Here is a 25,214-nt window from a genome sequence, read left to right on the forward strand (position 1 = left end):
AGGTACGATGCTGGCCTAACAAGCCAGTTGTCGTAGGTTCGAGTCTCGGCTCGAGAGAGACTGTTAGTGTTAGTAGGATCGTAGCGCTGGCCCCGCAATTGTCCTGTACACTTAACATTTGGCTGCGAAGTCTGTGTATAAATAAACAGAAGGTCGAGTTCCGAATCGGAATGTAGCACCAAGGCTTTGCTTTTTTTGCCATGACATTACAGAACTTATTGGATATGTAACTATAAAATAACGTTCATAATCAACCGACAGTGGTTTGGCTAACTTTAGATTTCATTTACATGCTTGATATCTTTGATACTATGTCTTTCTTACATCTTAAAACTGCCTTCCGCCCTTTATTACGTTTTTGGCGGTTTTTGTCGATGCACCTGCATCAGAACCTATAGCCATGTGCTAATTTAACACGTGTGCCGAATATTAGTTAAGACGCAGTTAGCTTTGATTTCCTTACGACTGGCTTCATACCAGGCGAGAGGAGGTGAGTAGAGGACTAAAAGCAAAGGTAACTTGTAGTCAGAACAGGAGTGTTTGCGTTGCTACCCACAAAAAAATAACAAACTTTAGTGTACCTCAGCTTCAGAGTTTGCTTGGGAAAAAGGCAATTTGAGTAATTTTCGTTTGTCGTGCGCGTGACTGAAAGACAAGCAAACTATATATATTCCGATATTCAATATATTTCAAATGTGACCTTCAATATTCCTTCTACTATATTTCATAATGAATGTGTCTTGGATTCGGTATCACAAAAACCCTTTTTTATCTATTTCCAAGTACTTTAAAAAAAAACTAGTGTGACGAAATTAAAAGTTTTTTTTTTTCGCTTCGTTTGAAAGGCACCTCTCCACACCTGTCAGCGCAACTGCGCTACCACACCCGGTTGTGTAACTTTTGCATGCGACTATCAAGAATACGACGACGTGGAAAGTTACCCGGCAGACTGAGCAAAAATGCGCACCACGGGAAGAGTTATTAAACGGCATGCCGTCTTCCAGCTAGATGTCGGTTAAAGGAATTTTCACTTTCACAGAGCGAACATCACGTGACTCGCTCGTCATAATATGAAAGTTAAAACTTGATCCACTACTAGCGAACGTTCAGAAATCATTAGTAGAGTGCTTCAAGTTGGCAATTGAATTTTATAACAAAGATCGTTAATCACGTTATGATTGGTCTGTTCTCATTTAGTAAATTGCTTGATGGACTGTGCTCCGATAGCATTTGTGTTACGAAAGAGAAAGCTTCGATGTGGTAAAAATAAGTTCTGGAATGAGTACATAGACTTACTGGTGTTGAATCATTAGAAACTATGTCAAATAAAATTATTAACAATTTTCGACACAAATCGTTGCAATTCTCAATTGCTACGATAAGCTCTCTTTATAGCCAATAAGTTAGCAATTAAGTTAGTTGTAAGTTTACTTCCCCTTTTCTGACAAGTAGGTTTAAATCCCTACGAATGATAAGTCCTAATTGCGAAAGCAAACAAATCCTAACAATTAGAATTACAAATTTCTAACAGTGTTGAAAAGTCACCATTTGTGATTGGACACACATACTCATTATTTACTAATATTTATCATAAATACTTAAGCTACTAACAAATCCCCCCTTAAAAAAAAAAAAAAAAGTTCTGGAATGAGTAAAGAAGAAGAAATCGGTATTGAAAAAGGTCAATTGTATACCAACTCGAAAACAGCAAATAAGAATTTTCTAAATATTAACAATTACTTGAAACCCATGTCTTATCATGTATTGAAAAGCTTTGGTAGGTAGTTATCGCCTTGCGATGACCTTTCCTAAGCGCGTAGGAATTGCTAGCTATCTAAGGCTACTGACATACTGAGGCGTCAAACGAAGCGAAGCAAAAAGCGTCGTAAAGGCGTCTGAGCTACTTCTTCGAACGTCTATATGAAACGCTCATACTGGAGCGGCAAAGGCGCGTCGGTAGAGGCGGCGAAACAGAACGAGTAGTGTTTTGACGCGCGTATACGTACGCGGTACTACCATATTAAGACTAAATTTTTCATCGCCAGGTGCTTTATATTTGCTTTGTTTTGGTTTGGTAATTGAAAAAAAGCAAATAAAATACATTTTCGTTTAGAAAATGTCAAAATGTTTAGAAAATGTTAGTGTAGTAATACCATGTTCAGACTAAACCTGATATCGCCAGGTGCTTTATATTTGCTTTATTTTGGTATTGTATCTTAAAAAAGAAAAAAAAGTAGGATAGAAAATACTATCGGGAAAAGTTTTCAGGCCGTCGGAAAAACAACACTGGTATTTTTGATTGATGTTGAGTATTGATTCGAATGGTCAGGAATCTAGCATGCTGAACTTCTTTGGTCGCGAAAATGCAAGCCGCTGAGTAACTAGCTGTGCTCACATGGGTTTTTTAAATCCTAATAGATATTGTAAACTAGTTGAATGTTGCTCGGGGTCAACGGGTTTAAAATTCAGAATAATTTCTTATATTTTTTACTGTGTAGCGCAACTCACTTCAGTAATATTATTTTATTTCATAAAAAAATCTCTATGTTTACTAAAAACGTAATTTACCGTGCTTGAAGAAGCAAAAAAATCTCCATTGGACGAATTCATATTTCCTTCAAACAAAATCGCTACTGAAATCTAGGAATATGACAATACAACGCATTGGCGACGCTCGCTCCAGTATGTCATAGGAAGCTTCACCCAACGCTTCTGTTTATTCCGCTTCTCAAACGCTCAACGCTTCGCTTCCTTTGACGCCTCAGTATGTCATTAGCCTAAGAAGTGTGGGTCGACCGATGATGCTCTCTTCGAAGTTGATCCGCAACCAGCAGAATGTGCACTTACTCTTCCAGCAGATAAAAAGTTCATGTGGCACTTTATCCCCACTTTTTTTCGCCGACTGTGACGTTCAAGAACCTGCCGGTGGGCGTCGTTAGCACGTCGTTATGAGAGAATTAGTTAACATTGCGATCTCTGCGACTACGCAGTAATCAGATACAAACTGTGTTTGTTTACAATCTCCAAAGGCCATTCACGAAGCGTAAACACATTCCAGCCCAAAACATAAAAATGCCTCACGCATTCTGCATCGGCTTGGAATTCGTATTCGGATGTAAGCAAGTTGGCATCAGTGCTTTATTAGCTGTTTATAGTAATAATCGTTGTATTTGCGGATCGATTTTGCATGTTTTCGTGTATAAGAAATCTGTCTTAAAAACTGATTCCAGGAAGCGGAGAAAAAATTATTGATTTTTTTGTCCAATTGAAATGATAACGGCATATCTGGTTATTAATATATCGTTTTTATGTCAAATACGTTTTATTCATATGTTTGAAGAAGACTTCCATGTATGTACCTATTGAACTAAATTGACCAGGGTTTTTACTATTTGGCCTCAAAATACGTTTCGTCTTTCAGTAAAAAAATGAATTTAGGTGTCGATGGTTTTGGAGTAGCATGATCCAGTCACAACTAACCCAATTAGTCTAGATTCAATTCTAACCATCACCGGAAAATTTTCTGAGGCGAAAAATAGCTGGGATTTTATCGCATGATGAAGTAAAGTCGTTGGCGCCGGTCCGTTTATCAACGGGTCGTATGTTAACGTCCTAGCTTGACAACAACGTTTCTTTTAAATGTGGCTCTGAAATGGTATTTTCCACGTTTTGCTAAATCTTTAAGTTATCTGTGCATAAAATGATCTGTTTTGGTTGTATAAAGGCCCATAATTTTTTCATGTGATATATTTCCTTTCTAATATCGCTCAAAAGCAAAACAGGAAGTAACTTCTATAACCTAAGGGTCATTTAAATAATTCTAATATTTTTATCATTTTATTTGTGATATCCCGATAGTTTATAATTACTTTGTTCTGAATAGATTAAGAAATCGATTGATGCTAGCAAGATCCTGGCAGTACCTTTTATAACATTTAGAGTCTCTGCATTTTACTTCTATTATTCTGTATGTTAGCTCATGCTAATTATAACATTTCTGTTTGGTGATAGACGATAGTCTGCATTTCAATTTTGATGTTCAAAATATTTTCCTGCTAACTTATAACATTTAGAGTCTCTGCATTTTACTTCTATTATTCTGTATGTTAGCTCATGCTAATTATAACATTTCTGTTTGGTGATAGACGATAGTCTGCATTTCAATTTTGATGTTCAAAATATTTTCCTGCTAACCGAGGCTTACTACAACGCAGTCAAATTGGCCGTCAACACATCAGTTGCAGAATGTTAATGAATCTAGAGAATACCTACATATTTCAGCTGTTGATGAAAGAAGCATGTCACATCGTACATGAAAGAAAAGGAGCGCGTGATCGTATGCCCAATTTTGCTTTAACGACAGTGTCACGATAGCAGCCAAGTGCATTCACTGTTGTCGAAATAGCTTGTTAGTAATTACAAAACACTAATTGCCCTAATCGGATGCTTGTTAGCGAACCGTTTGAAATGATTTGCTTCGGCTAGCGTCTGCTGTTTTTGTAGGAAAAAAATCATGGTTAAAATAACTTCAAAAGATTCAAACCTGAAATTTCAACGGATCTGTTTTTTTCAATGTAATATTCTGAGACTTTAAAAAAAAACAACCGAAAAGTAGTGCATATTCGAGGGGAAATACATATTCCCCCCGATGACCTCCCACTGATTCGTTTGCCAAAACCGCCTTGTGCAACGTGTCAACAATTTAAAAGTCTGATGAAACTGCCCTCGAATGAGGAAATTAGTTCATTCAACTTGCAATTTTCGTCATGACAAATTTCTGTTGCGTTGTAGTTCAGTGAATCAATTCGTTCATGTTTCGAACAAATAACAAAGCTCCGCCAGTACAAGTGAGAGAAATGAGTTAATGAAATCGTACCACGGTACAAACGGCTAGAGCGAGCGCGTTTTTTATCGCCAGTCATGTGTTCATGTTCAGCCTAATCAGCGTATTTTACGCCTTACCTTATTATGTGTCTGTCGATAAGACGTCGTTTAAATCCGTTGTTTGTGGTGTTTTGTGATTCATTCATTAGGACCAAGACAGTAAGTCTATCATTACAGAAAAGCATCAACCATGAACGGTATTAGCGGATCAATTGGTGGTCACACGCATATTTCGTATTCTTGCTGAATAATTAAAAAAACAAATTGGGGTTAGGGACATTTTCACCCTTAACAAAAATAAAATCATGAGAAAAAAATATTCGCGACCGTGAATTTGAAAAATTCAGTTTTTAAAATCTCTAAAATGAAGCTCAACAACCAATTTCTCTGGGAATTCATAAATTCTTCGTGATAGAACTGTGAAATTCGGAAATCCGCGTAAGAAAGACGCGTAAAAAACACAAAAACGCGTGAAGAGTTACTTTAGTGTATATCTCATATCATTTCGGCTATAATCAGAATCCGCAATACCTCCCTCCTCTTCAAGTTTTTTTTTTACAATTGATGCCCCGCGATGGAGTTTGAACCATCTGCATGGTACTCCTACAGACCGTTATTATCCAACAAAATTCCCATCAAAACGGTGAACGTCAGTTTGTTCGTTATAATGTTCTTCATCTCTGGGTGAATTTTCAAAAAAATCGTTGGTAGCATTTTTGAGTTATATCCATTTAACCTGTACAGTCATACCTCGATATAGGGCAGCTTTATTTTTATTTTCGTTACGTTATATCGAGTTAAGTTATGTCGAAGCAAAAAAAATTTTTTTTAATTTATGCAAGAATGTTAATGGTTACTCAAGTATGCGCGAAAACCCATTTTCCATCATCTATCAGGATTTCTAAACCTTTCTTATGCCCATTTAGAAATATTTTCAGAAGCAAAAAATAATTTTTTTCTCAATTGTTACACAGGTTACTCAAAGATGCATGAAAACCTATTTCTTATCACCTATCAGTATTTTCAAACCATTCTTATGCCTATTTAGGACAATTTTCAACAAACAAACAAAAATTTTTTTTATTGATGCAAGACTGTTGATGGTTACTCAGAGATGTGCGAAAACCTATTTCCCATCACCTATCAGTATTTTTTAACAATTCTTATGCCCATTTAGAGAAAATTTCAACAAGCAAAAAAAAATTTTTTTTATAATTGATGCAAGACTGTGAATTGTTTCTGAAGGATGCGTGAAAACCTATTTTCCATCACCTATTAGTATTTTTAAACCTTTCTCATGCAAATGACAATTTTCGCATTAGTTTCATTAATTTTAAAACTTACTGCAAACATTTTTTTGAAGCAATTTATACCCCGAAAACAGATGCTGTATCATTTATTTTCAATTTCAATATATTTTCAAAGTTATGTTATATCGAGGTTGCCTTATATCGAGGTATGACCGTATTCTTAGAAAATTGATACAAATTCGAACAGTAATTGGTTCTAGTCTCTCAAATTTTCAATGGTACTTTGTAGGTATAGATATTTCGCCTACCTATAAGCAATTTGCATATCAAAAAACGAGTCTAAGCTTTGAAAAGGGTGTACCTCCTTAATCTCAATAAAACTTATATAATCCAGCAAATTAAATTGTTAAATTGGAATCATAGCAGACATAGTTGTTTGTCTGGTCCAGCTGTCTGCCAGTTTTCTATGGACTCCGAAACTACTGAACCGATTACTGTGAAAATTTGCACTTTGGGGGTTTCGAGTATAAAAAGTGTAACAAATATTTTATCATCATCATAAGTAATAGGGAAAGGGAGGAGAGATTGGTAGTTTGTAGACTATAAGCTTTAAAACGTTCTTCATGATAGCTGTGCCAATTTTCTATACAAAGGTTTTTGGGTATGAGACGGAGTTTTGCGACATTACTGTGTCTTCTGAGACTTTGCTTTATCTCCGTGAAGCAGTAAAGTGGAAGAAGAAGAGGAGTATGAGTTGTGTCATCATTTCTTAATTGATAATTTGATAAATTAATTAGGTACATAGAGCGCGTTCAGCAACGGGGGTGTAGCAACGGTGAGTTTGTCCTTTGTAAACTAAACTCGATCACCAATTTGTTTACGTTGCTTTTCAAATACGAGGTATATTCCTGTGCAACTAATTTGTCTATGTCACAGTGGCGTAGTTAAAGGTTTTATTTTTGGGTAATGGCTTTATTTCAACTTTATCTTCGGTACAAGTAATCGAATTATGCAATCGTAAAACTGAGTTGGAAAGGATTTATATATATATATATCGTTTATTGTTTTTGCATTCATTGAGTTTATGTAGTTCAGGTGAGCGACCTCTTACTAATATAATTTGTTTTGAAATGAAGAAGTTACGTCATTTTCAAAGCTCAGGCTTGTTTTTGGGTATAACTTCAAAATGCCACCAACAATTTTGTTGAGAGATGAAGAACATCATAACGAACAAACTGGCTTTCACCGTTTTGATGGTAGTTTTCTATATTAACGGTCTGTGAGAGCACCGTGATCTGGTCACTTTATTTTAAATTTACCTACTAGAATGTTGCTCAACATAGCCTTGGAAGGTGCTGTACAAAAACCAGGTGTGCAGACGAGCGGCACTAATATCACGAAGTCTCACATGCCTCTAGGTTTTGCGGACGACGGACGCTGACGAACAGTGACGGAGGCCTTTACTTTCTTCAAAGGATCTGGTATCTTGATACACTCGTAACGTGTGGCAACGAAGTGAGCCGCGAGGTGAGGAGACAGATTGCGGCAGTGAACACGGCCTATTACGAATTGCGTAGCCAGCTTAGGGCTCGCAGCCTACAGATCCGCATGAAATCTGCGCTCTACAGGACGCTGATACTCCCGATGGCGCCCTACGGACATGAATCGTGGTCAATACTTCATGGCAAACAAGAACAGGAACAGGAGTGTAACATAGGTGCATGAATCTCAAGCAGTATGAAATATACAAACATGCTGATATTGTCAAGGTGATGAAACACTGCAAGTTACAGTGAGTTGGTCACGTAGCTGATATGACGGATGAACGAATGGCAAGGATAATATTTAGTAAAGACCCGGATAAAGGTCGACGATTTCGAGGCCATCCGTCGTTGGATGTGTACTGTCGACGAGGATGCCCGAGCGGCAGGTGTAAGGGGTGACTGGATTTGGCATAGGATCTCTGTGATTAGTCGCCATATAAGTAAAGTAATGTAAGCACTGAAATGCAGAAACAATGTTTTTTTTTCTCTGTGTAGACTCATCACTGCGACCAGAGACATTTAATCTATCGTGATATTCAGGGTTTGCAATATTCTCGGGAATCGATTTCCCGGGAAACGGGAATAAAAAATCGCATTTCCCGGGAATTCCCGGGAACCGGGAACAGACAATTTTTTTAGCAAAATGAGATTTTTAATGAAGTTGATCAGTAAAAGGTAACAAAAAATTGTTTAAATTTCATTCTCAATTCGCATGAAAAACCAATTAAATACAAGAAATATTCAAGTTAACATCGAAAATTCGTGATCGATTTTTGTAGCATATTTTTGCAGAAGAGGAAAATTAAAGGGGTTCATGTCGTCAAACAATCGCTTCAGATCCGCTGACAATTTTCCTTCAAGCTCAAAAATATTATTTCCTTCTGTAAAACTTTGCTCAAGTCTGCTGAATCACCGCTGATGTTCGATTTCTAAAATACTTTCAAATCACCGATTACAGCTTTTGCTACACTTAATTGAAAACTGGTGTCCAATTCTTTCAGTTTGTTGAAGAGAAAACTAAGTGTTAGGCAGGCATTGGGCGCGGAAAATATTCGCTATATTCGGTACGGACTTTTTTAGCAAAATGTTTTTTACACTACAGTAAATATTTACTGTTTACTTGAGCGGTGGCAAACCTATTCGCTATTTTTTTTTTCATTTAAATATATTTGCTATGCTATTGTGATTTTTTTAAATAAACTGCGTTTTAAATCTAGTTTTCATTGACAAAACAACATTTCAAACCCTTTTGGAGTTTTTATCATTTTTGATTAGAACGTAAGATTTCGAGAAAGAATTTTGGTTAATCAATACTAAATAATCAGTTCAATACGAGTCAAAATAAATCAGTCTTAAAGCATTTGAAGGCTTACTAATTAACATGCAAAGATGATTTTCACGTTGAAATACTATACTGACTTTTAGTTTTATAAAATGATTTATTTCAGGTCGCACCAGTTTGACGTATTTAATTTTATTGCAATATTGCATAAGAAACTATAGTGAATCATACAAAATTTTTCGCGGAACTCGGGAATCCCGGGATCCCGGGAATCAATATTTTTGTTCCCGGGATCCGGGAATCCCGGGAAAAGCTATTTCCCAGGAAATCGTTACCGGGATTGCAAACCCTAGTGATATTGCTCAGGTGTTTTCTGTGCTTCGCATTTCATATTATTGGCATAATCACTATTTAAGTAAATGATACGCTTTTCCCTTTTTTATCCGTACTTGTGTGTACGGTTTCACCCTCCCGTTTCAAGCTTACTGCTTTACTATACCGAGCCTATCCTACCAATACCACCAAATTACAAATCCCTGGAGGGAGACCCTACCTAACGTTCCTCTTTGGCCAGGTTTATTCTGAGAGGGACTTATTATGTCAAAAGAAAGGAGTCTTATCGAAACTTCGTTTCCCGTGCCAATATCGCCACTCGCAAATTCCCTCAATAGGAATAATATTTCCCTGGTCAGTTTACTAAAAGAAGGACTTATTTTGTCAGAAAGATCTTATCAAAACCTTATTCCTCCTACCAACACCACGTCACAATTACAAAATTCTTTGAAGTGGCTTTTAATGCTTTACCTCTGGTCAGTTTTATCATAAGTACGTCTTGTATTTTGTCAAGAGTAAGAAGTCTTATCGAAACCTCATTCCTCCAGCCAAGATCGCGCCATAATGGCAATTTCCTGAAGAGAACTACTATACGTAAATTAGACCAGTTTTATTTTTGTTAGGATAAAAGTCAGCAGGGGTACTGTAGAACTCAGCTTGAAAGAATAGTAAAAAATATCAAGGAACTTGAGAGAAGACGATTGCCAAACGTGAACAGAAGGTTTCAATTATTGAGAATCAAAAGGTTATCTGGACAAGTGAAAACTCTGAGGCAGGCTATCTAGGGAAAGATACGGTGAACAATAAGTTTGCGGTGATTGGCGAGAATATGGAGCCAGTATTTCAGGATTTGCTAGATCTATTAATTAATTTCTCTTTTCTAATTCTGGATTTATTTCACTATTTCTTCATATTTTTTTTCCTTCATCTATTATTTCTTCATATTGCGGACGTTTTACAAAAAAGAAGAGTTTAAAAATGTATGAAGGTGAAATATATAGGATATCGGCTCTATTATCCTAGAGCTTCAATTTCTCGCATGATGGTTCTTCATGATGCACAACATCTTCCTGCAAAAGATTAGTTTTCTATGACTTCATTAACCCCCGGACGATAATTGGACAAACCTGACGATAATAGAGCCGATACCTTGCTTACATCCAAAATTTCTTATATATTTCGTTAATCAAGAAACAAATATTATCTATTATAATTTTCAATATTATATTTTATTATAATATTTTATTTATAAACCTAAAAAATTGTTCGAATATTATATTATGTTGGCTAAACATGCTTTAAAGGTTACAGTTTACATACTTTCAATTGAAATTTACATGAACAACACAATAGAACTCAGATAGACCTTTGCGAATTAAACTATTTCCGAAAAAATTCTTATAATTTCATGCACAAAAATGGATCACGAATTATAAATTTTCAACTCGGAAATATCTGCAAAATCGAAAAAAAAATCTGTAGAACCTTGGTACGAATGATTTTATAAAACCGAACTATATGGCTCAGAGCTGTACAATTAAAAAACGCAACAAGATTGATATAATACTAGTACTGCTCTACTTTCAATACTGATTTTAGGACGAAACAATAGGTCAGCTTAACGTGCTCCAAACTTCGAGATCTATTTTAATAGGGCTTTGCATGATCGGATTTCGAATAACCGCCACCGCTGTTTTCCCAGGCCTAAAAATATGCGCTAGAATTCCGGGAAACTGTATCAGGTGTTTTCGGTTTCACAACCCTAATTAATTTTTATATAACTTTGTTGCTTGAGGGGAGCATTCATTTTGGGAGTCAAAATATAGGTTTTTCGAAATGTGAGAGTAATAATATTTGTATGAAAAACAAAGAGAAATTGAGACTAATCATCGCTATAAAATTTTCAACACTTAGTGATATTTAGGGAGTATTGTCCATGCTTTTCAGTTTCAAATGTTTTTCAAAGTATTAAGAAAAAATGCAAAGTTTTTCAAAGATTCAAACTTTCAATAGTCAGTACAACTTGCCCTGTCTTTCTGTTTTCCTTTGCTTTATAGAAAGAATAGTAAGAATGTTTTATCTATCTATGTTTCAAGAAAAACAATGATTCAACAAAGAAAGTTATTTGTGATATTTAAGAACTGGTTTCTCCTTTTTCCTGTTGCATTTTAACACATTAATTGTGTATATACACATACTACTTTAATTTTCAGACAATAACCTAATGTCACACTCAGAACTTTATCCATCAATCGTCAACGTTTGCTCTGCCTGTGGACTCGACTCAAGAACGGAAATTCCCCAAACTACATTATTCATGAAAGGTGACACGCGCCTTACCAAGACCACCAAACGTGCGCACCAGTGTACATTCGATTACAATGCATGCGCTATTCCTATTCCACCGTCTCACCAAAATTGAAGTCGTTCGTAGACATCAATCCCGACGCTAGATTACACCTCCGCGAGATGTGGTCACACCATCATAAACGTCGACGGATTGCTCAAAACCGATGTTGAGATCTCGGGCTCAGCTGTTGAATAATTAACTCAATTAGCGTTCCTCGACGCTCTGCCTGGGTACAGTTCATTAGTGGACCGTTCGACAGTAGCGGGATGTTTGGCGGTGGAGCGGTGCCACGCGATGGGAAGCAGCATTGATAAACCGGATTCAGTTTGCTTGACGATTCCACTAATGATTTGTTTTAATTATAATATATTTGTAATGAATCGACTCGTAGCCTGTTTTAGTCGTACATATAAAAACTTCAGTAGCAGAAACAGTTAACTTAATAATCGTTTAATGGAATTGTGTTAACCTACGAGAGCAGTTTTACTTCCTTGAGGAAGTATGTGCCGGAGCACATACGAATCGATCAGCTGATACATGCCGTTTGCAAACTGTAAATACTTCTTTGTGAGAATCGACCGGTTTTGAATTCAAATCAGACTCGCTGGGTGTTGCTTTGTTTGTGAACAGTAACCGCTGGGAGGGGAATAAGAGTGAGGTGAGAGTAGCTGTGATTGAAGTTCCGCGCAAAGCACAGCTTTTAGTAATAAGTAATCAAAACAATCACTCAATCGAATGGCGTATTGTTATAGCGTGCAATACAGTTGATTCTTAATAGTTTGATATGTTGAAGTAGGTTCAAATCAACATTCGGCAGGGATGAAATCTGTGTGCCGCGTAACATGTGAACTATTCGATATTTTTTTCGACAGTACAATATTTAATCAAGTCTTGTTTTTCAACTGAATTATTCTAATACACTAAACATAAAAGAGGTTTTTGATATCCAGTCGGTCAACAATGAAGTTAACTCTAATGTATAACCGATCTATAGTTTGAGCGTGCGTTCTCAAGCAAAACCTGTTCGCATAACTCGAGACTCTGAACATAAATTATAATTTATAAATATTTGTTTCCTCTATAGTCTAGACACTCGGTATGAAAATGGCATATTAGCCGGTATAGCTAAACAGCACGTCAAATAACAATTTGTTTGAACATGATTATCTGCGGTTCGAAGAAGATTTCTATGCAAACCAATAACACTACTAACACAGGTTTTCTAGGACTCAAACTGGTAAAAAAGAAAGATTATAGCTTTTCAACCATTCTTGTGAATTTTGGTGCCCCTGCAAGATAACTTTTCCAGAGATTTGAATGAGTTTTCTCGTAAGCCAGCGTAGAAGCGACGAACCCGGTGGGCACTTTCTGTGCGGTATTTCGACGCACTTTTGCATACACTAGGGGCTCCAAAATTCACAGGAATGCTAGAAGAGCTTAAATATTTTTAAGGGGAACTATTTTGACTTTTGGGGCAACATTTTCTTCGTTTTGTGAACCAGTGATAATCATTTTAATATGCAGTATTTCTAGTATACAGTTAGAATCCTTTTTTTCTCACTGCAAAAGATTTTGCATGCTTGTCGAATAGTAGCATACACAAAGTCATCGTAATGGTTACTGTCTGACACCGGAAAATTTATTTTTTGCGGTTCAATATTTCTAATGTCTAAAGTTTCATAACTAGAATTGTAATCATTAACAAGTAAGAACGCTTTGACAAACCTTAGATTCATAGATAACTCTCGACTTACAACATTCCAATCGCAATACATTATTGAGTCAAATCAGTTTGATATAGTCAACCTCTAGCTACGACACCCATGACGATGTGCGTAAATGTATTCGTGACACTGATTGCGTACAAAGCTACGTATAGTTCGCAGCACACATGTGTGATCGAAAATAGTTCAAGCAGCTGCCGCCCCTTTGAACAAAGCAGTTCGCGTTTGCGTTCCTACGACAACGAACCCGTCATTGAAGATTATACGCAACGGTTAGTTCACTTCACACGCTCGAACATTGCCTTAAGGCTACTGACATACTGAGGCGTCAAATGAAGCGAAGCGTTGAGCGTATTAGCAGCGGAATAAACAGAAGCGTAGGGTATAGCTTCCTATGACATACTGGAGCGAGCGTCGCAAATGCATTGTGTTGTCATATTCCTAGATTCCAGCAGCGGTTTCGTTTAAAGGAAATATGAATTCGTCCAATGAAGTATTGTTTGCTTCTTCAAGCACGGTAAATCACGTTTTTAGTGAATATAGAGATTTTTTTATGAAGTAAAGTAATATTTTTGAAGTCAGTTGCGCTACAGACGTAGTAAAAAATATAAGAAATTATTCTAAATTTTAAATCCGCTGACCCCGAGTAACTTTCAACTAGTTTATGATATCTGTTAGGCTTTAAATAACCCCTGTGAGCACAGCTAGTTACTCAGCGACTGGCGTTTCGCGACTAAAGAAGTGCAGCATATTAGGCATGCAATATCAATCGAAAATACCAGTGCTATTTTCCTGACTACCTGAAAATTTTTCCCGATATTTTCAATATTTAAGCCAAAATAAAGCAAATATAAAGCACCTAGCGATATCAGGTTTAGTCTGAACATGGTATTACTGCACTAACATTTTTTAAACATTTTAACATTTTGTAAACGAGAATGTTTTCTATTTGCTTTTTTTCAATTACCAAACCAAAACAAAGCAAATATAAAGCACCTTGCGATGAAAGATTTTGTCTGAATATGGTATTACCGCGTAAGTATACGCGCGTCAAAACACTCGTTCTGTTTCGCCGCCTCTACCGACGCGTCGTTGCCGCTCGAGTATGACCGGTTTGAGCGTTTCATATAGACGTTCGAAAAAGTAGCTCGGACGCTTTTGCGACGCTTCTTGCTTCGCTTCATTTGACGCCTCAGTATGTCAGTAGCCTAACTGTTCAAAGTTCAGCGCGCGTTTTAGACGCGCTCAGAACTGACGAAATTTGACGTGCCCTAGCACAGTGGGTGCAAGGCAATCGATTTTTAGTTTTGTAATTTTCATCCACTGTTTGTAAAATTCCTGAAAAGTATTTTTTTCTAGATTTATATTAATTAACCTATGCATACAAAAATGGCCGCCGATGATGACCGCAGACCTGCTATTGATTGAAATCTTTCCATCAGCACCTGATCAGATGAGCGCGAACACTACCGTTGCATGTGTGAGCTTATCAATGTGTCTTTTTATTTATTTGAAGTGAACAATATTTGACTTTCCTTCCTACCTAAAGCCATCTGTATAAATCACAATAGCCCACAGGTCACCAGGTTTCGTATAGACGCGATGTGTAATTCATAACAAATGATGAATCTAGAGCGATAGGTACGTACATCCGTCCGCTACTCTTGCCGGCTGTATTGCCTAGCGGCGTAGCGACACGCGCGTTCCACGACTATTTAAATGCCATTAACAATAACACATGGAACCACGGCGGGAGAGTAGGAACAAGATAGAACCAGAATGGTTACTGAGAGAGAAAGAGAGGAAGTTAAGTGGCACCGCTATCTGGTGAGAGTATTCCCGCAGTGCTGCCATCATATTTCATACGAAAGAATATATATTTCCATCGAATCATTTAGCCATCCTCATACTACATGTATCACTTGTATCCCTTGTAATATGTGATATTTGGATTATTATTTTTCTGCTATTGGAACTTGACCTTCTGTTCATTACACAGACTCCGTGTCGAGCCGTTTAGTGTACAAGACAATTAAGGCCCAAACACAATGGATACGTTTGCGTTGCGTTTACGTTAATTTGACAGAGAATGTTTGGGTTAACTTTCAAATTTCCGCAAACGCAGCCGCAACGTATAGATTGTGTTTAGGCCTTTGCGGAGCCAGCGCTACGATCCTACTAACTACTTCCGAACCAGAAATCGAACATCTGAACACTGGCTTGTTAGACCAGAATCGTACCTCGAGACCGACCAGCTGGGAGATATTTTGATTGTGCTATTGCGCATGAATTGTAAACAATTTCAATGAGTTATCATTAAGTACCTACATTGGATAAATAATACTTCCCTCGAACTACTCTCAAGTGCATTTGAACTCCGCGTCTACACTTACCCCTGATAAGATCACTGAAGTAAAACTACTCGGTTTGCACTTGCACTTAGTTTATACTCATATATACTCCATCTCTTTTTTTTTAAATTACTTTTCATGCAGGCAGGCTTTGTTGCCAATTCTTTCTGTGTAGCATCGTTCCTGCTGTTTTATTCAGCTATTTTTTATTCTTGAGCATCATAAACCTGCTGAGTGTAGTTTTTTTTGCGATTGGATGATAATTAGGACCATGCAGGATACTAGGTACGAGGATCCCTGTCAGCTCTTTCATATTAGTACCTTCCAACTACGCCAAGGTACCGTGCGTGTTATGCTAGTTTCAGATATACTAACATCACAGATCGACCGCCTTGCATTTCTTTGTCGAATCTGCTGAACAGCTGAACACTCCTTATCAAACCTAGAGTAGTAATCAATATAATGGACATTTGTCTACTAACATGCGATAAATTTTGTTTATCTCGCAGAGGCTTCGCATGGCTGATCTCGTCATATGTGCACCAAAAATTTATTTGAGCTCTTTTTCCTTAAATGAAAGAGGAAAATCAAATTTGAGTATTTGATGCTTTAAATTGAAGGGTTTCGCCAGTATGCTATCTTGTTGTTATAGGTTTTTATATTACGATAATGCTCGAATATTAGGGAATAGGGTACTTGCGCAGTGCACGTGTTGCACAGGTGAACCCGACGCCACTGTTATCTAGTTAACGGAAAATAATATCGCACGCTTAGCCTTGGGGCTTATAGCGGTCTCGATCAACTAAATTAGTTGAGAGAATTCGTTATCTAGTTAACGGGTGACCACTAAAATTTTGATTTTTTTTGAGGCTCTCTTACTCAACAACAAACATGCTCAGAGAAATGAGAGTATGTATATGTAAGCTCTTTCTCTTTTCTTTATGCCAGTATTTTTTGTTTTGTTTATGCATGCACAGTTCTGTTTAAAATGGCGTCCAAACAGGAAGCATTGTGCAAACGAATTTTGGAATTCTAACTGAACTGCACAAAATTTTTGGCAAAAACCTTTTTTTCTTGCAAACCCCAACAAAAATCCGCCAGGAAGGTAATGGAAGATTCAGAGGCGACGCGTGACCAAGTGGGCTACCTGTTCAATCAACATTTGCAACACTGAAACAACAGTATCGTGATAACAGTTTAGAAAACTTTTATCTCTACATTTATCTATATGGCAAACAAATTCTACGGTATATTATGACCGCGAGTTTTCCGATAATTTTCTCGTAGAATAATGATATTTGCATCATTTCATAGAGGAAATCTTTATCCACATTTATCACACCATGATTCTCAATGATCGGTTTTAGTCGTAAATAACTCTGGATCCGTCGAAGAACTAAAAAAGTTCGATCGACGGATGGCGTTGTGATATGCAATGTCAGTATCATTCAGGTTTTGTCCAACGATAATTAAAATTATGTTTATGATCTATTTGCCATGAGTAAAAAACCTATCTTTGTTCAGTGCTAAAGCGTTTCCTTTGACGATGTTAAAATTTTAAACTAAAAAGAAAGCAGCGCGTAAGAAGACAAACGTATACTATGCGGACTATGCGAGGTTCAAGTTTTCGAATGAACAAAATGGGTGTAGAGGTTTGAATGAAACTATACATCGACGGAAGAATTCCACCACATTGACAGAAATAATGAATGAATTTGCTCGTTTTTCATTTGCACTCAAAAGCTCTGAAAATGGATCTGCGAACTCTCGCGGCCACGTGGTCTCTCTCAAATTTTAATGACGTCGAGAGAAGAAACAGAAAGGCATAACGAAACAAATTATAGACACTAAAGAGAGGTGGTGTGTAATGAATGTTTTCTCTCGCTGACATCGGTTTTGTTCAGCAGAAAGTTTGAATCAAAAATGTCATTTTTACGCGAGGCGTCGCATTAGTAGTGGTGAGCATAAATGACTGCGTCTACCCTGCCGCACTTGAAGGTGCAGAGAAGTGTTGAACGACAGTTAGTTCAGGTGAAAGGTCTGAACAAACGGTAGTCATTATTGCGTGTGGGTTGCGTTGCGTGTGAGTTGTATGGCGTGGTCTGAAATGTAGCCCATCAGGTTACATTCTTCACGGTGCATACATTTCCACTATGTAGAAAAAAAATAAGGATGTTCGGGATAACATTGAAATTACAAATAAATTACTCCGATGATTTTTCATCCACTCTACAAATGTGAAAAAATCACTTTTTTCTGAGATTGTCTACCTGTCCTATGAACAGGTTGAACAGGTGGACGAGACGCCTCTGGGAAGATTGATCAAAGTAGTGGTCAAAAAAGGACTTTTTCCTTTTTATCTAAATCATGGCTCAAGCCTAATGGTTTGGTTATCAATGAATAAAGAATAAATATTTGAAGATTTTGATTCAATTTCTCATTTCAAAAAGATCATGCCGATGAAAGGAATGTGTTACGTCAAAATAAAAAAAACAAACGTTGCTAAACAAACACTCGACTCCATTTGTACCGCAAATACGGACCTCAACGAATCTACTTCAGTGTCGCCCAAACATAGATTTATTTGAGATTTTAAAACCCTTCGGTGCGAAAATAACTGGAGATCAACGAGCTAGAAATTGTTGAATGTTAGAATCAAGAGATGCATTCTAAAAGTCGATGTGAAGGCCGTACAACGCTCTTGTTTCGGCATTATTTGGTTGGGTGTAACCAGACCGAACCAAGTTCCATTTGTTTCAAAATTGAGTTATTAACCCAATTGGATGTGAAAATTTATGATAATGAAAAACTGAAATCATTCGAACAGTTAATAATGATATTATAACAAAAAATCTCTATAGCAGTTTGCAGAAAACATACGGGGTGGTTAAACCACAAACAAACAGACGTACCACGAAATTTATTATCGTGGATCAAATTACCGATCAATTCAAATGAGTTTCAGTTATGCGGAATATTCCCGCCACGCGGTGGTGGCGCTGATGTGCTTTTTCCCTTTAAGCTGAGTTGAGTTGAGTTGACAGTTGACCACTTTAGGTAATTTAATTGCGGACAGCAGTGAATTTGCAATGTTTGGTGTTCTATTGAAGCTAGAAATAATCAATCTATATGTTTATGTTAAGTTCTAGATTCAAATGTGTTTATTAGACGACAGATCTCATCATCTTTAAAAAAATGATTGCTTACGCTTGTACAAAATTTCCGACCATTCAGCATTTAGTTTGTATTATATAAAGGCTCCTATAGACATTACTTCCAGTTTGTCATATGATAACTTAAAAAGCGACAATGAAAATAAACAAAAAATGCCACAAATTCCAACAAAATCGTTCGACACTCCCGCAGCCCTCCATAGAAAGATGGAACAAAACGCAGTTGGCGCTGCTTTGATTTTCTATCCCAGCAGAAGGTGGAAAAGTCTATATCTGAGTGTCTATATTGTGTGTTCGAATATAAACAAATATTTGCAATTCAAACAGAACAAAATCGGCCGACAACACTGCTATATAGCCGCGAGCAGGCATTCTGTGGCGGAATTCCCACCATGCTTATAGTCGGGATGATCGTTCACCTTGCATGCTCAGTCGCTAGCAAGCAGTCCTCAAGATAGGAAGCAATCCCGAAGCCAGCTATCAGAAGTGCTGGACGACAATATTAATTTTGTTGGTGTTTTTTGTGTGTGTTCAACAAAAGTTAGTGAGTGAGATATAATAAAAGTGCCTTTCAGGTTTTGTGAATCACGCGAAAGATTAGTGCACTGGGATTCTCAGCTGTTTTCAGAGTGAGTGTGGCTTGTATCTTCATTCATTGCATTGATAAATTGTGTATATCGGGCAATTTTAAAGAACCAGTGGAAAACTACTGGCCGCAATATCCGTCTGCTCTGTATTTTATTTATGTAAGAACGGGTTGATGCAATAGTGATTAAGCTGTTGGCGTGGTGTCGCGTTGGCTGCGCATCAAGATTCAATCCTGATACGTTTGCGAAGTTTGTGAAGACTTTGTGAGAGCGAAAACCCGTCTGAGGAAATTGGTGCTATGCGAGACGAACCGTTTTGTGACGTACGCGATGGTTTACGGGTACGGTTTACGGTTTACGCCGTCACTTGAGTGAAGTGGCGGCTTGCAGTTGACAAGATCGGGTTTAACGGTGCAAGACCGAACGAAAGGGAATTGAATGCTAATTAGCAGAGTTGTCACTCCGACAATAAACAAGAACCGCATCATCAGCTGAGCAAGTGTGATCGAACGTTAGTGGCGTGTCATATGTCTGTTTTATGCGCGAGAATCCTCCCATGTCGGCTTGTGAGGTCTACCGAAGACCGAGTGCAAATTCGTCCGAAAAGAAGAGTGTTTTGCAAAGTAGTGAAAACAGACTTTTACGTGCGTATACCAATCCAACATGATATGGCTTAATTGATCGTGGTCATAGAAAAATAAAACAGTGCGATTAGTAATATGAGAAGCCGAAACTGTTAAGTCCTAGATGTAGTGTAGATGAACAAGTTTTCTGCTGGAAAAAGTTCGCGAGATGTTACACTATGAAATCCATAGAATTTGATTCACAAATGAATGTATTCCAAACAAACTACTACAATTACTGGGACGGATCGCAAAACTTGCAAAATAGAACCTGGTACACAAACGTCTTGGAATAACAAACGTTTATAATCGGGAGCACTTTCGCGCTGAGCGTCGAGAGTCTTGGATTTATCGTTTTCTTTTGTAAACTGCTGAAAAAGTTGCTTCACAATATTATAGTCTCTAGAATGTTAGACTCGCTCTAAAACTACTCACAAATTTATCTTCAATCGGCTTACACTAACTGTGTTTCGAAAACTTTTATTTTGGAGAGAAATATTCAGGAAAAAGTTAAATCTCGTTTTTGATAATAAACAGTTTGAAAATAGTGATATGTGAAAACTTGACTTCATTTCAAAAACAGTTAAAGAAGAGATTTATCGCGTTCAATGTACTCAATGGTGCGAATATTTATTATATTTAATACTGAATTTGAGCTTCTTTAAAAAAAATCTCTCACTGGGAATGTATGTAGCCAAAAATGAATTGCCTAGCGTTTTGTAACATAAAAAAAAAACATCTTATAATTCTCCCTGAGCCTTTCCGAACTTCGAACTGAAGCCAACTGCATTTCAAATCGTTTTATTTCATCACATTATTTCAAATCGCAAACACCAGTTCCCGTTTTATTGTTTTTTACTTGACCGTTTTGTTCAAAAATTGTTTTATATTTTTATCCCGGTCGAATTTAAACTTTGAAACCTATGCGAAAACAGCAACTTTTTTCGGTATAGTCATTCTTTGAAATATAAAATCATCATTCCGTCCATTCTATTTGTTTGAATAGAAAAGCTAACATAACCTTCTCATAAAAGCTGGCTCAATGTAAACACTCATAAGGTTACAATTGCATCCCACATATTGCCTCATTCGAAAAAAATCCCCGTTCTCATCAAGAGGTTCTCAAATATAATCTGCCTCTACTGCTGCTCCGTCATACGTCATATAATAATGAAACGCCAACGGGAAACCACTCTCAAGTTTCGGCTTTATAAGTCAGCCAACGAAAGATGACCTAATTTTCCGCACTGTCCTTATTGTGAGTCAGAACGCGCGCGCGCGCCCCGTTTGACTACAAAATTTCGAAATGTATTTACTACGCTGCACTTGATTGAAGCTAATAGATATATTTTTTCCCGCCTATTTCCAGAATCGTCAGCCGTGACTAACAAACTGTGCGTGAAGAACGTCGCCGCCGCTAGCCGTCGCAGCCTCCGCCGTTGCCAAACGACAGATCCGACGGGACATTTCCTTTTCAAGTGCTTAGAGAAAATCGTTAAAGTGGCTCCGCAGGCCGAACAACCGTTAGTCAGTGCAGCAAGGTTTCACTTTCCGCCGGTGGTAATCATAGACAAACTGAATCCGCCTGACATTGTACAAACTTCCTGCCGGAGTCTGGTTCTCGTTTCGCCACAAGGGTATGGTATATTTTTTGGGACATTGGGGCATGGGAGATATTGAACGCACTACAACTCAGCATGTCTCCAATAGTGTGCTACAGAAACAGAATGATTTCCTGTTCAACGTCGGTAGCCATCAATTGCAGCGAAATGCAGACTACGCGCCAGTTGCAGCAGTCGATCACCTGCAGCACCAACAGCAACAACAGCAGCAGCATCATCCTCTCCAACTGCCTCCCCAGCAGCAGTTGTTGCAACGCGGAAACGAATCGTCGGCGCTGATCGGCACCAACTTCGGATTAACGAAAAGCGCCAACGAACTCTCGCCGTTTCAGAAAGATACGCAGCACAACAACCGCCACTACGTGAGCACCCCGACGACGACATCGACCAGTGTCGCTAGCAATAATTGTCACGTGCACAACCGTCATAACACTAATCTCTGTAATAGTGGTGCTGTCAGTCCGTGTTGCTCGCAGGAACTGCATCTGACGTTTCATCCGAATCATCCTAATCATCATCATCATTGTCATCATCGCCAGAAGCAGCAACAACAGCAGCACGACACAGAAAGTGATGAAGATGAGATTGCGTTATACCCTCTCAATAATCAGGTGAGTTGATTTTTTTTAACTAAATAATCCAGAATCGATCACCATTTTCCAATTACTTTACCTGTGGTTGTCATAAAATGTTTTCTCTTATGATCAAATGTTGTTGAATCAGTTTTCTTACCCATTGTGAGGTGCGAGTGATTTGCGGAAATTGGTGCTCGACTTGATTTAGCTCGTATGTAGTAGCTCCCTCACGTGGGTCGAAGCAAAGGGAGGAGCACGCCATAAGGCACTAGCGCTTATCGCGTCGTACCCTACACAGAGCGCAATTAGCCACGAGCGTTGTATTGTTTTTACGATCGGATAAACCGGCAATTCCGGATTTACAGTACGAACGGATGTCCGTGCTACCCAGAAGCAATAAAATTCGCATAAATGATAAAAAGAAACAGTCGCGGGGAAGTTTCAATCCCATTTCTGGGATACTCTTCAATCACGTATCTTTCTTGTTTGTAGCTTTCAGTTGACAACAGCTGGTTGATATGTTCTCGAAGAAGATACATATTAGGGGTGTTTATGAAGCGCTTGTGCATAAAAAAGCAGCCGTAAACGGTGTATCCACTACACGTCGATTGTGTTATTTAGCTTCTTCTTGGAAGATGTAAAACTTCAAAGCTAAAAAACAAACTTCTGGAATACATTCTGAGTAAAACAAATAAGAGTTTAAAAAATACGCTTTGTTATCACGTATCGAAAAAGTTGAGTGCATTTTTTTCACAGATTTGTACATTCGATATTTTTTTTTAAATATGTAAAATAAAAAGAAAAATATGAACTTTTGGGAACTCGGCGGCTAGTGGCGCTGCAAAATCTAATTTTGCTATCTTGCAAGAGAAATGGTGCGTTCAGTCAAATTGTAGGTTATGTTGCCACGAAAAACTTTACTGTAGACAGTTTTAATTACCTGAAAAAATGTAGCACTTAGAAGGCAACAATGTTCAGACACGACACAACGAAATGGATTGAAACATTTGCCCCTTCCAGTATCTTGATTGCCTGATATGCAGATCAACAAGACATATTCTTTTACATTTTTGGCAATAATTCGCTCTGTATATCTATCTTTTTGGTATCTCCTGCAAAATTGTGTGTTTAGATGATGTACAAATGAGCCGTTGAGAGCAAAAGTGGTACATGTGCCATTAACCCCCTAGTGCCCAAATTAATTTTCAGACGGAATTTGAAAAATCACTTTGAAATGTTATAGATATTTTTTAAGTATTGATTAAAGCTTTTTAGAGGTTCAACTGAAGACCGGCACTTGGACACTAGAGGGTTAAGTAAATTTTTCAGGAGACGCGATAAACGAAAACACTCGAAAAGTAAATTTATTTCAACATTTTTCCAACATAAGTATAAGTTATCAGATCTCGGCTTTTGTTTGATATTATGGTATGTTATTGCGTTCTGCATCAATTTATACAAAAAACCCGCAAAGTGAAAAAATGGTATATGTACCAATTTTGCTCTAAACGGCTCAAATATATGCCAAACAATGTTGCCTTCTAAATGCTACAGTTTTTGAGATATTTAAAAAAAATCTAAGCTAAAGGACTAGTGTCTTAAGCAAAGCTTTTCGTGACAACTTTGCTGAAAATCTTCTGAAAATAGTGGTGCTTATTACGGAAGTCACTTCACGCTCACTTCACTTTTTGAGACCTTTTCCCGATCCAACCTCAAGTGAGATGGAATGAAATTGAGAATAGGACAGGTGAAATGAGAATGTTTCCCAGCTCAAAAATGCCTTAGTCCCAGAAAGTCAATTATTTTCCGGTTTTTTTTCGATAACATCAGATTTTGACGTTTTCTGGGTTTCTAAGACATTTGGCATCAAAAAAAAAAATATTTTCCGGTATCGAAAATTTCATGAACTACTGTACATTTTTTCCATCGGTCAAAAAGTTGAAACGTTGACCGCATTGAGGCACGGATCGAATTCTGATTCGTTTCGTTTTTAAAAAATTAATCAAATATTTATCGTTAGATGAGAAATTAATAGATTTTCAAGCTTATCTCATCTTCGTGGAATCATTTCACCGGTCAAAATGGTCGTGAAATAGTTCCGTGCGAAACGTCGCTTATTCCGTTTTCACTTCAGTGATATGACACTCATAATAACCCAGACTTCACGGAATAGAAGGTGTGACTTTTAGGCTTAGAAAAATTTTTCCCTCGTCCAGACGGGGAAACGTCTCGAAAAAAATTTCTAAGCCTAAAATTCACACCTTCTATTCCCGTTCATTTTCGCATCCTCGCAAACTGCATACATTGCCCGCTTTACTAAACTTAAAATCAATTTCTTCTCAAAGCCAACATATATTTTACAATATACATTAAACCCTCTAGTATCCAAGCCCGCCTTTCGACGAGTAAAAATACGCATTGCTTGTAAAAATTTATAATGATTTTACTGAAACCCGTCGAAAGGCGACCTCGGGCACTAGAGAGTTGAAAGATACAAAATATAGAGTAATGACATGACTAAAGAGCTTTGTTTAAGTAACAACATCTCTTTTTCCTCAGTCATTTTTATCTTCAGTGTGTATTATATAACATCACCTATTTAAACTACTCTGAAAAAAAATAACGATCTATTATATTACTTACTTTTCGAAATCCGCAGGTCGGTGGCCACACGCGTTTGTTACTGTTGAACCAGAGCACCGTTATCAAACCGTTGAATCTGCGTGAACTAGAGTTCTACCAAAACATTCCTAGTGATATCCAACAGTTCGTTCCAAAGTATCGAGGTAAGTGCACACTCTAAGACTAATGACATACTGAGGCGTCAAATGAAGCGGAGCAAAAAGCGTCGCAAAAGCGTCAGAGCTACTTCTTCGAACGTCTATATGAAACGCTCAAACCGGTCATACTGGAGCG

The 25,214-nt window shown here is 37.6% G+C and overlaps 1 protein-coding gene across 2 annotated transcripts in view; it reads left to right on the forward strand.

Moving 5' to 3' along the window:
• Positions 1 to 25,214, forward strand: part of LOC129725645 (uncharacterized) — a 73,214-nt gene that overhangs the window by 25,362 nt on the left and 22,638 nt on the right. Inside the window, exons 1-3 of one of the 2 annotated variants that reach the window (XM_055681697.1) lie at positions 19,310 to 19,520; positions 21,471 to 22,334; positions 24,958 to 25,084. In XM_055681697.1, coding sequence (XP_055537672.1) covers positions 21,741 to 22,334; positions 24,958 to 25,084 — 721 coding nt within the window. In that variant the 5' untranslated portion in view covers positions 19,310 to 19,520; positions 21,471 to 21,740. Of the gene's footprint in view, positions 1 to 19,309; positions 19,521 to 21,470; positions 22,335 to 24,957; positions 25,085 to 25,214 lie in introns of those variants that run through there. The other variant, XM_055681695.1, reaches the window with a different exon arrangement.

This window comes from Wyeomyia smithii, chromosome 2, assembly GCF_029784165.1.
Source record: "Wyeomyia smithii strain HCP4-BCI-WySm-NY-G18 chromosome 2, ASM2978416v1, whole genome shotgun sequence".
Lineage (NCBI taxonomy): Eukaryota > Metazoa > Arthropoda > Insecta > Diptera > Culicidae > Wyeomyia > Wyeomyia smithii.